This window comes from Penicillium chrysogenum, assembly GCF_028827035.1.
Source record: "Penicillium chrysogenum strain IBT 35668 chromosome Unknown utg000005l_segment0_segment0, whole genome shotgun sequence".
Classification (NCBI taxonomy): Eukaryota; Fungi; Ascomycota; class Eurotiomycetes; order Eurotiales; family Aspergillaceae; genus Penicillium; species Penicillium chrysogenum.
In genome coordinates, this window is record NW_026622753.1 from 2,567,520 (window position 1) to 2,582,946 (window position 15,427).

At 48.9% G+C, this 15,427-nt stretch overlaps 5 protein-coding genes across 5 annotated transcripts; 3 read left to right on the forward strand and 2 right to left on the reverse strand.

The window, feature by feature from the left end:
* Nucleotides 1-322: 322 nt before the first annotated feature.
* Nucleotides 323-3,957, forward strand: N7489_009384 (calcium/hydrogen antiporter; the record flags this gene model as incomplete). Its single annotated transcript, XM_056715134.1, has 5 exons — nt 323-452; nt 513-2,371; nt 2,421-3,383; nt 3,454-3,617; nt 3,690-3,957. 5 exons carry the CDS (start codon nt 323-325, stop codon nt 3,955-3,957), a joined length of 3,384 nt encoding a protein of 1,127 aa, XP_056562756.1.
* Nucleotides 3,958-4,350: 393 nt separating this feature from the next.
* N7489_009385 (FGGY-family carbohydrate kinase) lies at nt 4,351-6,299 on the reverse strand (the record flags this gene model as incomplete). The annotated part of the gene is made up of 3 exons (XM_056715135.1): nt 4,351-5,415; nt 5,472-6,032; nt 6,087-6,299. The coding sequence occupies 3 exons, from the start codon at nt 6,297-6,299 to the stop codon at nt 4,351-4,353; spliced, it is 1,839 nt and encodes a 612-aa protein (XP_056562757.1).
* Nucleotides 6,300-6,910: 611 nt separating this feature from the next.
* Nucleotides 6,911-7,545, forward strand: N7489_009386 (uncharacterized protein; the record flags this gene model as incomplete). The annotated part of the gene is made up of 2 exons (XM_056715136.1): nt 6,911-7,416; nt 7,479-7,545. The coding sequence occupies 2 exons, from the start codon at nt 6,911-6,913 to the stop codon at nt 7,543-7,545; spliced, it is 573 nt and encodes a 190-aa protein (XP_056562758.1).
* Nucleotides 7,546-8,383: 838 nt separating this feature from the next.
* Nucleotides 8,384-10,269, forward strand: N7489_009387 (F-box domain protein; the record flags this gene model as incomplete). Its single annotated transcript, XM_056715137.1, has 2 exons — nt 8,384-9,365; nt 9,428-10,269. Coding segments are annotated over 2 exons (1,824 nt in total), but the record flags the coding sequence as incomplete, so codon positions are not given.
* A 410-nt stretch (nt 10,270-10,679) lies between these two features.
* N7489_009388 (uncharacterized protein) lies at nt 10,680-14,972 on the reverse strand (the record flags this gene model as incomplete). Its single annotated transcript, XM_056715138.1, has 5 exons — nt 10,680-11,420; nt 11,473-12,458; nt 12,512-13,050; nt 14,496-14,572; nt 14,649-14,972. 5 exons carry the CDS (start codon nt 14,970-14,972, stop codon nt 10,680-10,682), a joined length of 2,667 nt encoding a protein of 888 aa, XP_056562760.1.
* Between the last annotated feature and the right edge of the window lie 455 nt (nt 14,973-15,427).

The window sequence follows — 15,427 nt, forward strand, 5'->3', positions numbered from 1 at the left end:
ACGGTCAAAGAGCCATTCCTCTCCTTAGGCATACTTTTTTTACCCACGAGTTTCGTCCTACCTGGACCTGCAATGATTTATATGCATCTCAACTAATGAAACTTTCCTTGATATTCTTGATTCCTGCGTTTCACCTAGATCTATTGGGTCCGATAATGTCACTGGGAACTTCGGTCTCATCGCTTTGATCTTTTTCTCTCACTTTAGTTTGGGACAACAAAGACAGCATAAAAGAGAGAGGACTCCCTAGTCTTTGCGATTTTTTCTCTTCCTTTTCCTCCAGCTACTAAGGTTCATTGTGTACTTGTCAAATCACAGCGTTATGGCTGGTGATAAAGGAGACCCTGACTCTCAGGAGTCGACGCAGCCATCTGCAGCGGCGGGAACCGAAACACCGACTTCTGGACCAGTGCCTCCAATTAGATCATCTGCCTCCACGCGGAGAACATACGGTAAGCTTGCCGTTGGTGCAACCTACGACAATGACGGCTTGGGCTGACCCAAAATTGCAGGTACACTAGATCCATCCTCCCTCGAGCCGACCAATCCCGAAGTTCGTGATGATGGCCAAGAGGAGAGTTCGTCTCGCGCGTTCACCACCCAGTCGTCCACAGTCCCTGACAAGCCCCGAAAGCCCTCGGTATCGCGTCGCATGTCTTCCAAACGTCACATCCCCCACAGGGGGCAAGGGTTCTCGACAGACGATGATGTCAATGAGGTCAAGCAATATATGACAATGAAGCAAAGTGCGAACGCGCAGCAATCCCCCAGGATACGTCCACTACGGGCGCAAAGCTCGACCTTGAGACGACGTCCCAGCGTTCGTCCCAGGCCCTCTCCAAGGGCTGATTCAGAGGGTTACAACGCGGACGACATAGGCTTGCCTGAACCAAGTCTGGATTATGAAGAAGACCTCCCTTTTACACAGGCCGGGCATGGCAGCGGAGGGGAGAGTGACGATGGCGAGGAGGAGGATGGCATAGAAGACGATGAAGACGCAACCAGCGATGCTGAGAGCTTCACACTCAAAGACCGCCAACAGGCCATCAACGAAACACATCCGTTTGGTATCAGGATCTGGAAGCCTGCGTTGTACAAGAAGAGCCGTTCTGTAGAGAAGACGGCTGAGGGTGATATCCACTCATCTCCTGGAGGCTATGTTAGTCCCATGCTTTTTTTGACCAATCTACTATGGTCTTTGTTCTTTGGATGGTGGCTTGCCCTTTTCGCTCTGTTGGCCGCCATTGCATGCTTTTTCTTTTCCTACTCATCCAGTGCTGTGGCATACGGAAGAGTATTTGCAGGTCTTTCGCGGTATCTGTTGTACCCGTTCGGATCATATGTTCTTTTGGAGACTGATGAGAATTATGCCGAAGAAGATGAGGGCGAGGGACGCAGTATCAGTGAATATGAACAATGGCAGAATGGCGACCTGGAACATGGTCGTCTTTTCTTCGGGCCTCGCAGAAATCGGTCCCTGGTCGGCAGGCGAAGAAACAGCGTCGATTCGGCCGGTGAGCAAGACAGCCTTCTCGGGAGGCCCCAGCGTGGACAGCGCGAAGACTCTTCTCAGTTCGCTCAATCCAAGCGTCGCCTGTTTGGGCGGGGCGAATGGACCTTGGGTCGTGTCGTGTTCTTCGTGTTCTTCTACTTCTTGGTCGGTCCGTTGATGCTTATGGTATCGCTCATCTGCTGGCTCTTGGTATTTTGGATTCCCATGGGCCGTGTAACTATTACACTTGTGAGCCATTTACGCAGACATCCGCTAGCACTGTCCTTCCATTCCGATTCCAGATATGCTAGATCGAGCACCACCTCATCTTCGTCTTCCATCCTTCTTTGCACCTACAGAGCTGCAGGAACGAGGTACTGGAAATACACTCTCGATGGAACGAACATCTTCCTGATCAATCTTCTTGGTGTGGTTGTGTTTGTGATCTTCGACTACTATGTCTTGGGCCAATTCTTGGGTTTGCAGAACTGGCTCACACATCCGGCCTTGATCTTCCCTCTCGCTCTGCTCTCCATTATCCCTCTGGCCTATTTTATTGGGCAAGCCGTTGCCTCGATCTCCGCTCAATCTTCTATGGGTTTAGGTGCTGCTATCAATGCTTTCTTCTCAACTATCGTGGAAGTATATCTCTACTGTGTCGCTTTGACTGAGGGCAAGGCTCGGCTTGTCGAGGGAAGCATCATCGGTAGTATCTTTGTCGGCATTCTGTTTCTCCCTGGTCTGTCCATGTGCTTCGGCGCACTCAAACGCAAGACCCAACGGTTCAATGTGAAATCCGCCGGTGTGACCTCGACGATGTTGTTGTTTGCAGTGATTGCTGCTTTTGGTCCCACCCTCTTCTACCAGGTTTATGGCAGTGTAAGTTTCACCTTCCTTCGCAAACGGATCTAAACTGACCGGTGCATAGCATGAGCTGAACTGTCACTCGTGTGTCAGTTCCCTCGATCCAGAGACACGCGATTGCCGTCGCTGTTATTTCTCACAAACAGCGGCTGTCGATGACCAGTTCTTTCAGAGGGCGGTACAGCCATATGCATGGATCGCTGCTGTTTTCTTGTTCCTTTCATACGGCATCGGCCTATGGTTTACTCTCAGGACCCACGCTGCTCTTATATGGGCATCAGAGATGGAGGAAAAGAAGAATCCCCAGGCCCCTGCCACCCAATCTGCGCAAGATTCGTTCTACGAACCACGGCACCTGCTTTTCCCAAACGCCCAACCCGAAGCATCCGGTACCACTTCTGGGCCCAAAGATTCGATCCGCGAATCTCAGTTGTATAAACGAATCCTAGGCCAGTCGTTAAAGCATTTTGGCTTGGAAGACAATGGCTCGGGCAATTTGGACGGAGTTGGAAGTGAAGCTACCACAGACATCAAAAGCAATTTCCCACACTTGGTGCCCCCCAATTCCAGCGGTGAGGACGGTTGCCCCGTGCCAAAGTTTGTCCGCAGTATGGCCAAAGAAGACAACGAGCGTCTAGTACGCCAGTTCACGGAAGTGGCAGCAACAGCAGCAACAGTGGCTGCTCGGGATGCGGCTCGAAGTCGCAAGCCCAATGTCCAACACCATCAAGCTTCTGTTCGTCAAGCTAGCCGCCCTGGTCCAGAGCGATCACGAAATGCGGCTGGAGAAGAGCTTGAAGATCTCGGGTTGCCTGTGGATCCCACTCATGCTAGCGGAGGGCATGATGCACCCAATTGGAGCAAAGTTAAAAGCTCTGTCATTCTTCTTGGAGCAACTGTCCTCTATGCCGTGATTGCTGAGATTCTCGTCAACACAGTTGATGTTGTGCTAGAGAACGTGGATGTTGATGAGAAGTTCCTCGGCATTACTCTTTTCGCGTTGGTGCCGAACACAACGGAATTCCTGGTACGTTGGCTACTAAAGGCTCTCTGTCTGAGTCGAACTTGAATTTATATTGTTAACTAACACCAAACAGAATGCCATATCATTTGCCATGAACGGGAACATTGCATTATCTATGGAAATTGGCTCTGCCTACGCACTGCAGGTCTGTCTATTGCAGATTCCTGCTGTGGTATTCTTCAGCGCTTTCTACGGCCGCTCGCTGGACCCATCCGAGCTTGTCAGCCACTCATTCAAGTAAGCTCTCTCTTTTTTTCTTTTCGTTCCGTCTCTAGCTGAAGTGCTATGGCTAACAACATATTTCAACAGCCTGATATTCCCCCAGTGGGATATGATCACCGTTATTCTGTGCGTCTTCCTGCTCTCGCATGTATACGGCGAAGGAAAGAGCAACTACTTCAAGGGATCCATCCTTGTGCTCACTTATCTCGTCGTTCTGCTTGGTTTCCACATGTCGGGATATGTGAATATGGACAGCATGGGAGTGGATCGCTTTGATACTCTAGCCATAGGCGGCACCAGTACTTCTGACAAGTTCTACACTGTCGGCCGAACAAGAGGCGGGGTGGCCTATTAGACAAAGTGCATATGTTGACTGGTCATAGTGGCTCTTTTTGCACAAGGCATTCATTGGCTTGTCCGAAGTAATGTTGCATAGCGAGCTTCTTTTTTCCTTCTGGTTTTTCTGTTTATATGCTTGACGTTTATATGGAGCGTGTGACTTGTCTCTTCTTTACTTTCCTGATGACCGATGACATGAGCTTTATAGCTCAATGCATTAGGCATGGCTTTGCAATGATTACATGTATGATTTTGAGATTGTTACTTCATTCATACTTTTTATTGTGCGGTAACGACCGATACCGAGTAACCCGAACAGAATAACATGTGAACCGTGACCAATATTCCAGTGCCCATGTCTTTGTCTCTGTTTTTGCGAAGGGAAAATCGTCAGGATCGTCACATTGAACTAGGTGGACTTCGAATTCCAGGCCCCCACGGCGTCATCCACCATCCCACGATATTTCTGTTGCTTGAAGCACTGTTCCAGGAAGACCTCATACTTAACACCGAGCAATGCTTTCTCGTTCGCATCTTTTGTCGGCAGCACCTTCTTGCCAGGCTTGCTCATCCGATCCATGATATCCCATAGATCTTCAGTTTTGCCTTGGGAGTCAGCGCTGGCAGCCTTAGCGCCGAGCATAGCAGCACCGTGACATACCGCAGCATGGATGTACCGAGGAATCAGCACAGGCATGTCGCAGGCAGATGCAACGAGGTTGACCAGAATGTCATTCTGGCATTGTGAGCCTGACATGAAGACCGAGGTGATGCGGTGGCCTGCCTTGTTCATTGTCTCCACGATCTGCTTAGTTTGCAGCGCAATGAACTCCATGGTGGCATAGTAGTAAATGGCAAGACCATCCACAGATTTGTCGCTGGTCAGTCCAAAGATGGATCCAGTCATGTTAGCATCCCCTATAGGCGATCGGTTCCCCCACAGGTCACCGTAGAAGAAAAAGTGGCGTCCGAGATAAGATATACATGGTGCTCCTTGGCCATGTGCCATCTCTTTAAGATGCTCGTTCAGATATTCGTAGATGTTGGCATGGTATGACTCGGCAATCGAAGTAGCCTGGTTGAATGCAGGGTGAGTCTCAATTACGTGCTTCAGCAATTCTCCGGTAGCAGATTGCCCACCCTCGGCCATCCAGTATCCGGGGAGAATGGTATCCCGATATGGACCCCAGACGCCATCAACAAACACCGGGTCTGGTGACATGGCAAGGTGACATGTCGAGGTTCCTGCGACAGCCGCGAGGCGAGAGAAGGCCTCTGACCTATCAAGTTTGGGGATATCTGCGCTAGATTGACCTGGGTCCAGATCGACCTTGGATCCGACGGTACCGATCCAGCCAGCGTAGGCGTCGATCACACCACTACCAATGGCGATACCAGCTGGCAGGCCTAGTTCTGCTGCAGCCTTATCGCAGAGAGTGCCAACCAACTCACCGGCACTCAAGTAATCACCGTTCTGTGTGGCACCAAAAGTCAGTCAACTGCGTCATTGTCTATTAGGGAAAGGCTCACCACCCCGTCGACTCCGCCCATGCGCTTGAAGTTATCTTCAGTCAGGTCCCCCAGACCAATGTCCTGCAAGAAATCTTCTTGCCATCCCTTGACGCTCCCATCAACACCAACGGGTACGTATCCTTGCTTGCAGACCACACTGCAGAAACTCCGCTTTTCGTTGCCCGTGGCAATGTGCGTAAGGGCATCCGCCAGATCATAGAACTTGCATTTGTCAAAAAGCTCCTTGGGCATGTGGTTCTTAAGCCAAAGAACTTTTGGGATCTCCATCTCAATGGACATCTTTCCGCCAACATAGCGCAGCAGGTTGTGATTGGTCGCATTGATCTTCGCGGCTTCCTCAACTGGACGGTGATCCAGCCACAAGATCACGTTGCGGTCCGAGTCGAAGTTCGGGCCCGTTACCGAAATCGGCTCGTCAGTATCATTGGAGAAAACCGACAAGGAGCAGGTGGCGTCAAACCCGATACCTCGGACCGTGTCAGGGTTGATATTGTGCTGGCTAATAGCGCGCTGAACGGCGACACAAATGCAATGCCAGATATTGGAGGTAGATTGTTCCTAGAGGCTAGGTAAGACTTATTTGGCAGCCAACTTGCTTGCGCTTTTACCCACATAGTAACCGTGCTCTGGTTGCCAAAGACCGATGTTTTCTGAGGCCAACCCCACAATATCACCTTTGGCGTCGATTATGCAAGCCCGAGCGCTACCTGTTCCGACGTCAATGCCAATATAGTGGTCAAGATGAACTGCCAGATCCTCCCGAGGGTCACTGGATGCTTTCCGGGAGATCTGGTGCGAGGCACGACGGTAGGGCAGCGAGGCCATGTTGCCGTGGAGCTCTTTACTTTGGGGGTTTTTTGGAATTGATAGCTGTGGAGCTATAGATTGCTATTTAACCATAGATTAGTGAGTCACGAAACATGGAGTATAGGCTAGTGGAAGCAGACTTACTGTCAATGTGTATATTGAGATTGAGGGATGTATTACAAGAGAAAAGGGGAACTGTGTGTAGAGGCCCGGGGAGAATAGCCTTAGGTATGACATGGATTTGCCCCAGCCCTGACGGAGCAGTGCTAGCCGGTACCTTCGCAGTTTGTACTTTGACGGTACCTCAGCGTTCCGCTATTCGACTGCGATGACCGAGGTACTTCCATGTACCATATGCAGAGTATACCTGTTTTCTATAATGTACATGCTCTTTTTTTACAATACATATACTATATATATATACTACATCATTTGATATAATCTTTAAACAGTCTACATATGTTAATTTAGCAAGTACCAGCTAATACCTAAGTAACGTACACATGTATTCATCGGTATATTAGGTATGTACGTGTGTATTGTATGTAATCGTGGGGTTGGAGCTCGGGAGCTCGGACTTCTCCAAAACGTTGACCATCTCAGTCTCAACCCTCCTAATTCTCATCGCCATGCGGTTCCTGCTCACCGTTCTTAGCGCTGTGTCGCTCCTAATTTCTGTCGCCAATGCCTCCCTTTCGACTGATATCCTATATTGGCCCTTGGGATCGCCACAACCGTCCGTCCTCGCGCGTGTCTCCTACGACCCAGCCTCATTGAAATCGGACGTGGTCGCATATCACCCACCAAAGGATGACCAGACCGATAAACTAGTACGCGTTGGTCTCTACATTTCAACCCCCACGAACAAAAAGCAATGGGTCGGCAGTCTCGTGTCATTGGCCTCTTTAATGGCCAGTGAACAACCAACATTTCGCCTTCACCTCGGTCCGGCCAACGAAGTCTACACTGTATCCCTATCTGCACCGTCTGCCAGCGCTGAAGGCTCAACAACTGTTCCGCGAATTGAGCTCGTCTCGAACGAATCCGGGACCCAGCCTCACCTAAACAGGCCAGTGATTGTCGGGCCCGACGGTCAAAACCCAGAGCAACCCGAAGAAAAGTCTCTTTTACAAAAGTAGGTTGCGGATAGCGGTGTATCATCTCTTTGTTTCTTTCGTGTGCTAATCAATGATCTAGGTACTGGTGGGTTCTTCTGATCATCACTTTCATCAGCATGTCCGGGGGTGGCGGAGAAGGACAGTGATATTCGACTTCTCATCATATTATATCCAAATAATAATTTGAACCGTACTTCGCGGTCTTGTCACTCTCCTGAACAGGCTAGCTTGCGTATTTTCGGGGATATAGTTTCAACTACAAGTACCAAGGCATAGACCTCCAGCTACGAGTAGATTTAACGGCCACTTTTGGCTGGAATAAACCAGGTCTAATTATTGGTATATCGTATATAGAATCTGTAGTTGTACCTGCAAGAACCTACATATGTAGTACCGGGTTTTAGGTCGTGATTTTATAACGGCTTGGGCACTCCATAGTGAGCACGGTATAGCCAGTGCAGATATACTTACCCACTTTCTAGTCTAGAAACAAATAGAATAGGTTAACGTGAACCTATGGGCCTGTTTCTGTATTTCCTAGTGGTAGCTAACAGGTAAGTGCTCAGGTGGATTTCGTTGAGATTGCGTACTCTGAAACTATTTGATATTTTTGGACTCGGTCACATTCTAACATATCTGGCGGAAGAAAGAAATTTATTATAAAAAAAAAAGACCCAAAAGATCCATATCCCACATTCTCCTAAGGAGATCCCTAATGTAGTATATATAGATATAGCAAGGCGGAGAACAACGACAAAACATCAAATAAACTTGAACTTTGAACCTGTGAATGTCCCTAAAACCGCTCATACGTTTTTTCTTTCAAAGAGAAGGGGAAAAAATTAACAAAAAAACCCCAATGTCCTGACTTGGCCACTTTGTCTCTTTCTGCCTGGTCATCAAATCAGCGCTACCTGAAGGCAACAAAAGGTCTGTGCACGGTTCACAAAGTCCTATAAATCTATGCTAATCCTCAATATTAGATCTGGGACATCAAAGATGCTACTTCAACTTCCCACAGAGCTGATACAGCTAGTCCTTCGGCACTGCGAGACATCAGCCTACTTCCAGGCAGCCTTTTCAAGCCGCAGGCTTTACGAGATCGCTTCCAGCAGCCGAGCAGTCATCGTTCATCAGCTACACAATACTCCTGGTTGGAACGACGGCATTGAAGTTCATCAGACTAGACATCTGTTTGGTGAGTTGATGAAACGGTCTTATGAACAATTAGATGGTGCAGAACATTACGCCATCCCCACCTATAAGTACCAAAACCGAGTGATTGACTACCATGCATCGACAATGGAGACATCAGAAGACAGCATCCGAGCACTGCTTGTCTTCAAAGGCCACAGCACTGTCCATCTGGTTGACATGAGTCATGGGGGTCAGACTGAGGTCCAATTGAAATCGCCGGGGCAGGATATTGGGGAGGTCGAGATCATCCAGACTGCCTTTGATGAACATGGCGGGGTCTACGTGCTGCACCGATTCAAACCATTCCTAGACCAAGAGCTGGATACAGACCACCCATTTGTTAAACACGCTCTAGAATCTCACCCCAACGGGAGTATTCACCTGGCCTACCATCCCTTGAATTCCAGGGGAAACACCATTCGAATGTATGACTTTCCCGAATGCCGAGATGATAGACCACTGGCTCTGTCTGTTTCCGACGACCAATTTGCAATATCATGGCAAAACATGCTTGACCCCTATGATCATGAAGTCGTTCTTTATACCCAGCTCTACGACGAAGATGACGAAGATGACGAAGATGACGATGACGAAGATGACGATGACGACGATGACGACGATGACGATGACGAAGACGACGACAACGACGACAACGACCACGACGATGACGACGATTACGACGGCGACGACGACGATGAGGACGACGACGATGAGGACGACGATGACTTGATGGAAGGCGTTATGGAAGAAGGGAAGGGAGATAATCCCTGTAAAATTATTCGTTCGTTTCGGTCATTCTGTCATATTAGAGCTGGTTTCTGACATCTCTAGATGCCGCTTTTGAGGCCTACGTTTTGACAAGCACCAACGATCAAGACCCATCTGCCCTTTTCTCTCGGAGAATAGGCCCCGTGATGAGGCTGACTTTCAATGATCGAGGTCTTCAGTTGCTCTACCACTACCGAGCTCAAAACATTTACGGTGCCTTTCAGAGACTTGAACGCATTCCTGGCCCCCCAGGCGAGCCGAAGCCCCACGTTATTAAGAATGCATGCACCGTTCAGTTTTCGCCGTCTCTCTCGCTTCAATTCTCAATTGGAATACCATTCTTCGGTACCCATGAGCTCGGCGATAGAACTCAGGGAGAACTGTGTCATTGGCAGTATCTCGCCTTCGGAATTGCCACCCATCGCGTTGAGAAATGGACTGTGGCATGCCTTCTGAAGTCCGAATCATATACTGGTCCGCGATGTACCCATGTTTTGAATCTCGACCGTGGAAGGCGTTTCGACGACTGGCAGATCATGGCGCAACTGGGGGGATTCCGGGAAATACCAACCTCGCATGGATCTCCGGTGGCAACTTCGCGTTGCGGAACTCGTGTTGCTGTCGTTAACTGGAAAACCCTGTATGTATGGGCGTTGAACCCCTCGGAATTGATCAAAGACAATCACACCGGCTTTTATCCATCATCGTGGGAAACCTCTACGGGTGTCATCGAGTTGCGACCAGTTGTCCTCCAGTTAGAGGCGGTTTGCTCTCAATTGCGTTTCACTGAAAAGGAAGATGAGTTGGTTGCGATTACTGATCGTGGCGTGATGTTCCTGGATATCGGTTATAGTGGGAAAAGCAAGCAGCCCGTCAAGGGCCAGGGGTGTAATCATAGTATATGACAAGTTTGAGGAGCTTGGAAAACTTGGGGGTTTTACTAAACTCCTGTCGCTCAGAATGTGGCAGTCAGGCTGCTCAACACCAAGGACGCATCTATGGTTATGAGCCTTCTTCGAAGCAGGGGACTGTAACTGAAAAGGAGCAACTTTTGAATCTCATCAAACCAGGACGCTAACATTGTCTTATGCAAGACTACGCAATAAGACCCGAGATTAGCGCTGTCCATTTTTCCCTATCCACAAAGCAAACCCGAAACACCAGAAAATGCAGAACCACTAGCTGTATGACATTGTACATAGATCAAAAGAAAACCATGGCCCTGAGAATAATGCAAGGCCAAAAGGGGTATCCCAGGGTCGTCATCATAGCAAGAGAAAAGAAAAGTAAAGAAGAGCCTCGTCCAAGGACGTGTCTAGTCCATCTCAGAAGCGAGCCATTCAAGCACGCTCTCATAGCAGAGTGCATATTGACTCAGGTTTTGTACCATGCTCGGTCTTTGTCTTCGGAAATCCTCAACTGTCTTCGCAATTAGATCAAGATTGGAATCTCCTATCCATTCGGAAGATCCGCTGGGATTTTGATCCAGGCCTCCACCACCGGCAGCCTGCGCACGTTGCCGTTTCAACATGTCCAAGACACTATCAACGGTGCAGAAGGTCCCCGTGCGCCCACATCCCGCACTGCAATGCACCAGTACTGGCCGCTGACCCTTCGGTTCTGCTTGCTCCCTACTAAAACTGGAGTTGCTGGTGGCACGAATGACCTTGTTACACTGCTCAATCAGATGGAGAAGATGAGTGGGCTGTGACGTTGTCCCAAAGTCGGGCCAGTAAGGATATTGGAGCTGGGTGATATCCCGAAGTGGCTCGAAGGGGAATGACGTATGGCAGATACTGAAGTTCCGCACGGTGATGACTGGATTCTCGTTTGTGCCATCATGTCGGTCGGTCGTCTTAGGGCTGCCAGCCGTGGGATCGATAGGTCCGCCCTTGGATTCGATATTGATGTGCTTTTCCGAATAGGCCTTTACCTCGAACGGTCCATATTTCCCAGACTCCCAGTATCGGTGGCATTTTATCTGTCCTCGCTCAACCTCTGCGGTGAGGGAAACGAGTAGTCTAACGTCTTGCTCCCACACAACGCGCCAAAAGTCCTACATATCGTGAGTAACATAACATCAAGCATGGCGAGGGGCTATCACGCACATCAAATGTATCAGGAACGGGAGCCTGAGTGGCGATGTATTTCCGATTGGTAAGTTCAGCGGAAATATGGTTCGCGTTCACATAATCACAGGCCCCAGATGGAATCCCCTCGAGTCGGACACGGGAATGATCAAATGGGTAAATATCATTGTAACGGTTCTTCGTGCCTTTCTCTATCCCCGCAACGCGATATTTCTTGGGGCTACCATTGGGGTCAGCCGAAGGTCCTTCATATGTTAAAGCCTGTTTCATGCGTTCCAATTCTGTTTTCTCCAAAACCAGGAACTTGCTCGAGATAATATGCCCTTGGTCCTTGGTATCGGAAGCGCCCCGCAACCAGGAAGGGAGTTGCTGTCGCTTCACCTCGGTCAATTGATCGGGCTGTTTCAGAGGAATTTGGCCGACGCCTCCGAGGAGATCCATGTTCTGTCGAATATTCCCAAAAAATGGATTGACGGCAGAGGATGATTCTGGCAAGGCGCAACCACCCACGACAGGAGCAACGGATTGTAGATTGATTCTCATGGCAGATGGAACTTTAGAGGATGGTCCGGTCGTCTGCGTTTGTGGCTGCTGAATCAAATGTGGAAACCGCTTCGAGAAACCTCGGAATCCGTTTTGTAAGATCAAACCATCTCCTTTCCAGTCTTCAGCCTGGAATTTATTGAGAAGGTTCAGAAGAGGTGCTGCATCCTTCAAATCCGCCGCGGCAGAATCGTATACAATGATCACGTCACTCTCTCTCCAACGAGCGAAACTCCGTTTGTCGGCGTCGTCTGTGAAAGTGCCCTCTAATTTCTGCGTATCAAATGATCGACGCTTAAGTAGGGTAGTGGGGATGCATAAATTGAGTGATCCTTTGATATTGGCCTGTCTGAAATGAGCAAATGGGCGAACATCGAATAGCATGGTGTTTGACTGAGATGATTCAAGGAGTTCGGCGCAGCGTTCGGCTGATACCCAGGGAAATGAAGCGGGAGTGGCTCCTGAAGAAGCAATGTTAGTATCTTATTAATTTGTCGAAGATGGACGGCCATACCTTGTGGAGCGGGCGCTGAGTTCTTGCCGGCTGGAAGCCTCAGTTCGTTGGGTTGCGCAAATGAAAAATTTCCCAGCGAATGTGAAGGTGAGGGATTTGACCATGACGTCGTCTGGGGAGAGGAAGGTCCATGAAACGCTGATTCTCGGCGTATGCGGCTGGTTTCAGTCTCAGTTTTCAGTAGATCCTTCAATCCCGCTGATACTGATTCTTGGGAGAACGTCGGTAGTTTTGGACTCGGCAGAGGTTGTGTGTGGGGCAATGTACTCCAGTTCTTTTGCATGGGTAGCCCTGGGTTGGAGGTCTGTTGATTGTTGGGGCTTTGCACAGCCATGCCAAAATAATTGGGACTTGATCTTTCTGTAAAAGCCGCGCTAGACATCATGCCAGTGGTTGATGGGGACATGGTAGAATGGAAGGACTGTGTGACACCACCATCGTGGTGACCACTTTGAGCACTTTGTACCCAAGGTGAGGAGGGTGAGCGTCCTGGGCCTGTCATGGCAGGCAGGTTGGCTTCCACGACTCCAGTTCCTGGTCTGTCGAAACACGGTCAGCTCAAATCTCCCTTGGCAATGACACCCGCAGTTGTGTAGCAGGTAATTACAAACGGCTTCTCAAGGATCAGACTGACAGGTGCTCCCAAGCTCCGGACCAAGATATCAGGGTCTTCGAAGACCTAGAACCGGGGCAGAATCGCTGGTCATAAATGGCATTCAATACGCGAAGGTGAAACCGAGTGTCTCAAGTAAGAGTTGAAGGGAAACAAACGTAAGCAAAGCTTCAGATGTAAGGGACCTCGAGATATACGCAACTGACGTAGCGAGATACAAAGAGGGGCAACAAGAAGCGAATAGACTGGGGTCCAGCCAAAGGGGAAAACCAGCCAATGGAACGAAAAATGCCAAATAGTGGGGGGCATGAACAGGTCTGATATCAGAGAGAGGGCATCTGTGTTATTGCATGATTAATAATCTGGAACTAGCCCTGAGTTGAGAGAAAATGGGTGAAGAAGAAAATTTGGGGGCTTCGAGAAGAAAGTTATGACGTTGTTGTGTGGGGGATCACGGGTTCACCAAGTTCTGACGTAGTTGGTGGATTAGGATATTTTGTTAGAACAAATTTATTTTTATATACCTAAGGATACGTAGATATATGAAGAGAGAGTGTGTGTACGCATATTCCAGGGAAAATAATAGATATATGTTGTATACGTGGATATAAAAGGATATATAGAAGCACTAAAATACTAAGAACCCATCTGGAAGCCCAGTAGTCTGAGCCGGCTTCGGGGCTCTAGTACTTACATAACTAGGTAGGCTCCCCGGCAGGGCTCGGGCTCGGGCAGGTGCCCAGGTGGCCAATATGGCTGAGTAAGCGGTCGACAAAACCTTGGAAGACCTCCCCTTCCATTTATGGATTCAAGATAAATCAATATACATAGATACATAGATATATACATATACATCTATGTACTTAAGGTTGAATTTATGCCCGGCTTGTCTTTAGCTTGATCAATATTGACAATGACCTCATCTCAGGTCTTGGTTAGTCGCGAGTCTCCAAGGGACTAACCGTAAGTGTGGTTCCACTCATGCAGGTTTCACGTCAATACGACAAGTGACAAGATGAGGCAACAGACTCGAGAGGGAACCCTTCCCCCAATTTCACAGTCAATGGCCCAGCATATAAGATCTGGGAACCGGAAATGTATTGTATGTTGTATACAACTTTCGAGAGGCCGAGAAAGTGAGCGAGACCGATTCCAATGGCTACCTACGTAAGTAGGGATATTGGTGCATAGGACACGTCGTATGCAAAGGTCAGCCAGATAATTGAGTGGCTGCCGCCCCATCTCTGCAGCAATGTACGGTAATGTACCCCTAGCAACGAGCTCATATGATAGGTGAGATCTTGAGGGAAGCGTGTTTTTGTCACGTTCGAGGATGCCGGAGCACTTGTGTACTTGGGTTCAAAGTGTTACAGCCTTCCATCCGGTTCACCTTTGAATCGCTCTACTCGCTTCTGCTCCCATTGATCGAGATCTTTGGCCATGAGTCTCTGTAAGCGTGCACAATAATCAGCATTCAGTTCAATTGTCAGGCAATGAAATAAGGACCAAGTAAGCGATACATACGTAGTATTCTTCCTTTTCGTCGCCTATAATCCTCCTCCGCGGGTTGCGTTTGATTCCTTCCTCCCCGTCAGGACCCTTGAGTCCGAGGTCAAATGCTTCGTCCTGACTGAGCTGCTTGACTTTGCGGTCATACCGCTCATACCGCAAGGCAGCGGCGGGTGTCAAGGCAAACGACCCGGCGACAATAACGGCCATGAATGGGAGTCCGAAGAGAATGAAAGGGTGTCGAGACAGTCGCGCCCGGTAGAATGCACCGAGCCGTTCACCGAGGGAAGATGATTCCGTAGCTGCCCGACGAAAGGTTTTGGATTGGAACACAGGCATATTTGCGAATAAACTTATTGAACGCTATTATTGAACGAAGGACTGGAACGAGAGGATCATTAGGTCCATTGGGACAATGGGTTTGGGTCATTGAGAAATAAAGCCTTGGAGGAACAATCGGATTTCGGTCAATCGGTCAATAGATGATCCGGAACGCCGGGTCGAATTGTTTAGACGGAGCTTCCTAGCCATTCTCTTCAATTGCCTATTGAGGTCTATTGGCTTTTAATCGCTGGCCTTTTCTTTGCCGACATAAAAGCATAGCTCTGCTGAAGCTCCGTTCTTTGCTAGCCGAAGCCCAAGAAAATCCCACTCCTCGTGGTGGTCATTCTTGAGCCGCTACAGAGCTCTAGGTGTGCGCAATCCAGTTTTCTTGCCCTTTGGTCAGCATCCTTTTGCTTAGTCGCCAGCTCAAAGTGAAAAGTGAACTAATTCAGAGAATAGTTTTGCTGCAA